Genomic DNA, 4511 nt, shown 5'->3' with positions numbered 1-4511 from the left:
AATTGTTTGGGGAAAAAAGTGGTATTTTGGGGGAAAAGTAGAATTTTGGGGAGGAAAAGTAGAATTTTGGGGAGGAAATGGCCTCAATTTGGGGGGGAAATAGTCGTTTTTTGCGGAAAGTAGTAATTTTGGGGGAAGTAGAACTTTTTGGGGGAAATAGTAGTTTTTTGGTGAAAAGTAGTAATTTTTTTGGGGGGGAAGACCTCAATTTGGCAGAAAAGTAGTATGTTTTGGGGTTAAAAAGGTAATTTTGGGGGGAAGTGGTATTTTTTTAGGGGGAGTGGGATTGAGGGGGGGAGGGGAACCGACCGCCCCCTGATTTTGGGGTAAAACCGCCCCGTTTTGGGGCAAAGCCTTCCCGCGTATATGGAAAAGTCAGCGGTTTGGGGCAAAAGTGCCCTATTTTGGGGAAAGATCGCCCTGTTTTGGGGCAAAAGGCGCCTGTGTGTGCAAAAATCAGCATTTTTGGGCAAAGAACCCCCCGTTTGGGCGCAAATTCAGCATTTTTGGGCAAAGAACCCCCCGTTTGGGTAGAAATTGAGCATTTTTGGGCAAAGAACCCCCCGTTTGGGTGCAAATTCAGCATTTTTGGGCAAAGAACCCCCCGTTTGGGCGCAAATTCAGCATTTTTGGGCAAAGAAATCCCCTCCTATAGCTTCTACCAGACCAGTAGCAGACCAGTATGGGACCAGTACCGCCACCACATAGCCGCCTCTGTAGGACCAGTACCAGTATTGCAACTGGTACCAGTACTGGACCCCCCCACACCAGTTGCCCCATACTGGGCCAGTACCAGCACCCCACAGCCGCCCCATAGCCACTCCTGCAGGACTGGTACCAGTACCAGACCAGTATGAGACCAGTACCGGCACCCCACAGCTGCCCCATAGCCATTTCTGCAAGACCAGTACCAGACCAGTACTAACTGGGACCAGTAACAGCATCCCACAGCCGCCCCATAGCCGTTTCTGTGGCACCAGTACTGGACCAGTATGAACTGGGACCAGTATCAGCACCCCACTGCCGCCCCATAGCCACTTCTGCGGAACCAGTACTGCACCAGTACCAACTGGGACCAGTACGGGACCAGTACCGGCACCCCATAACTGCTTCTGTAGAACCAGTACCGCACCAGTACCAACTGGGACCAGTACCGGCACCCCACTGCCACCCCAAAGCCGCTTTTGCAGGACCAGTACCACACCAGTATGAACTGGGACCAGTACCAGACCAGTACCGGCACCCCACAGCTGCGCCATAGCTGCTTCTACGGGACCAGTACTGGACCAGTACCGGACCAGTACCAACTGGGACCAGTATCGGACCAGTACTGGGACTCCACAGCTGCCCCATAGTCGCTACGGCAGAACCAGTACTGGTCCAGTACTAACTGGGACCAGCACGGGACCAGTACCAGCACCCCACAGCTGCTTCTACGGGACCAGTACTGGACCAGTACGAACTGGGACCAGTACCAACACCCCACAGCCGCTTCCGGGGGACCAGTACCTACTGGTACCAGTATGGGACCAGTACCAGCACCCCACAGCTGCTTCTACGGGACCAGTACTGGACCAGGACCGCCACCCCATAGCCACTATTGCAGGACCAGTACCGGACCAGTACCAGACCAGTACCAACTGGGACCAGTCCCAGACCAGTCCCGGCCCCCCACAGCCACCCCATAGCCACTTCTGTAGAACCAGTACCAGACCAGTTCCAACTGGGACCAGTACCAGACCAGTACCGGCACCCCACAGCCACTGCTGGACCAGTACCAACTGGGACCAGTACCGGCACCCCCCAGCCACCCCATAGCCACTTCTGTAGAACCAGTACCAGACCAGTTCCAACTGGGACCAGTCCCAGACCAGTACCGGCACCCCACAGCCACTGCTGGACCAGTACCAACTGGGACCAGTACCGGCACCCCCCAGCCACCCCATAGCCACTTCTGTAGAACCAGTACCAGACCAGTTCCAACTGGGACCAGTCCCAGACCAGTACCGGCACCCCACAGCCACTGCTGGACCAGTACCAACTGGGACCAGTACCGGCACCCCCCAGCCACCCCATAGCCACTTCTGTAGAACCAGTACCAGACCAGTTCCAACTGGGACCAGTCCCAGACCAGTACCGGCACCCCACAGCCACTGCTGGACCAGTACCAACTGGGACCAGTACCGGCACCCCCCAGCCACCCCATAGCCACTTCTGTAGAACCAGTACCAGACCAGTTCCAACTGGGACCAGTCCCAGACCAGTACCGGCACCCCACAGCCACTGCTGGACCAGTACCAACTGGGACCAGTACCGGCACCCCCCAGCCACCCCATAGCCACTTCTGTAGAACCAGTACCAGACCAGTTCCAACTGGGACCAGTCCCAGACCAGTACCGGCACCCCACAGCCACTGCTGGACCAGTACCAACTGGGACCAGTACCGGCACCCCCCAGCCACCCCATAGCCACTTCTGTAGAACCAGTACCAGACCAGTTCCAACTGGGACCAGTCCCAGACCAGTACCGGCACCCCACAGCCACTGCTGGACCAGTACCAACTGGGACCAGTACCGGCACCCCCCAGCCACCCCATAGCCACTTCTGTAGAACCAGTACCAGACCAGTTCCAACTGGGACCAGTCCCAGACCAGTACCGGCACCCCACAGCCACTGCTGGACCAGTACCAACTGGGACCAGTACCGGCACCCCCCAGCCACCCCATAGCCACTTCTGTAGAACCAGTACCAGACCAGTTCCAACTGGGACCAGTCCCAGACCAGTACCGGCACCCCACAGCCACTGCTGGACCAGTACCAACTGGGACCAGTACCGGCACCCCCCAGCCACCCCATAGCCACTTCTGTAGAACCAGTACCAGACCAGTTCCAACTGGGACCAGTCCCAGACCAGTACCGGCACCCCACAGCCACTGCTGGACCAGTACCAACTGGGACCAGTACCGGCACCCCCCAGCCACCCCATAGCCACTTCTGTAGAACCAGTACCAGACCAGTTCCAACTGGGACCAGTCCCAGACCAGTACCGGCACCCCACAGCCACTGCTGGACCAGTACCAACTGGGACCAGTACCGGCACCCCCCAGCCACCCCATAGCCACTTCTGTAGAACCAGTACCAGACCAGTTCCAACTGGGACCAGTCCCAGACCAGTACCGGCACCCCACAGCCACTGCTGGACCAGTACCAACTGGGACCAGTACCAGCACTGAAGCTGAGGTGCAATCAACACTTTTAAGGCAATTACTGCCCTTAATTAGCACAATTAATGCCCACGGCCACGAAACTGCTCCTCTTTGTAATCCACCTCGTTACTCTAATTAGTAACCCAGCCGGTAATTAACGCTAATTAACTCCTAATTGCCTCCTCTGCACCCCCCGACCCCATTAAAACCCCTCTTAATTAGTGACAACAAATCAAATCATAAATTAAGTCAGTCTCTTGCCCCAATCCGAAAGCTTAATTAATTGCCACGTGGCTAATTAGCCGGGGTGATTCATTAATTAATGGGAGCTTCTTAACTTGCCCTTAATAAAGGTTTAAAAGCCAAACCCATCTAATCAATTAATGGAGAGGTCTAATAATTTAATTAATAGATTGAAAAGATGCCAAAGAGCCCATTTAATTAAAATTAATTAAGTCCTTCCCTATAATTAGATCGATTAGTTTGTCTTGATAATAGTCGATCGCTATTAATTTGTCGATATGTTAATTTGTCGCTGTATTAATTTATCGATAAGTTATCAATACATTCATTTACCGATAAATTAAATTACTGATTAATATATCGATAATTTAATATATCGACAATTTAATATTTCGATAATTTAACAAAACGCTAAATTAATATGTCCATAATTAAATATATTTACCGAGATATTAATATAGAAATCTATTAATTTATCGGTGTATTTATCAGTACATTAATTTATCGATAAATTAAATTCTCGATAAATTAAATTATCGGTACGTTAATATAGTAATCTCTTAATTTATCGACATATTAATTCACCGATAGATTGATAAATATATTAAATTATTGATAGATTAAATTATCGGCACATTAATGTAGAAATCTATTAATTTATCGACATATTAATTCACCGATCAGTTCATAAAGATATTAAATTACCGATATATTAAATTACCGATATATTAAATTATCAATATATTAATTTATCAATATATTAATTTATCAATATATTAATATCCAAATCTATTAATTTATAGATCTATCGGATTATCGGTATTTTAATTTATCGCTATATTAACTTATCGACATATTAATTGATTAATATCTACTTAATATTGACTATATTAAGATCTAAATTTAATATCTAAAATCTTAAGATCATTCTCTAATAGAACTTAATAATTTAATTGGGGTTTTTTTTTCCTAAAAAGTCGATTTTTTCCCCCATTTAAAACCCTCTCCTTTAACCGCTCGGCTGAAAAACTGACTTTGCCCAAAACCGCCTGAATTCAACCC

General features: G+C 49.2%; 1 gene segment (V, D, J or C); it reads right to left on the bottom strand.

Annotated features, from left to right (window-relative positions):
* Positions 1-815, bottom strand: part of LOC104287261 — a gene marked incomplete at its 3' end in the record, with an annotated part of 4687 nt that extends 3872 nt beyond the window's left edge. Inside the window, 1 exon segment of the C gene segment in view lies at positions 696-815. Coding sequence covers positions 696-815 — 120 coding nt within the window.
* Positions 816-4511: the final 3696 nt, after the last annotated feature.

Source organism: Charadrius vociferus, unplaced genomic scaffold (genome assembly GCF_000708025.1).
Source record: "Charadrius vociferus isolate BGI_N301 unplaced genomic scaffold, ASM70802v2 scaffold665, whole genome shotgun sequence".
In the NCBI taxonomy this organism is placed as follows: Eukaryota; Metazoa; Chordata; class Aves; order Charadriiformes; family Charadriidae; genus Charadrius; species Charadrius vociferus.
The sequence above is the reverse complement of the archived record's forward strand: the minus strand, read 5'-3'. Positions and strand labels throughout refer to the sequence as shown.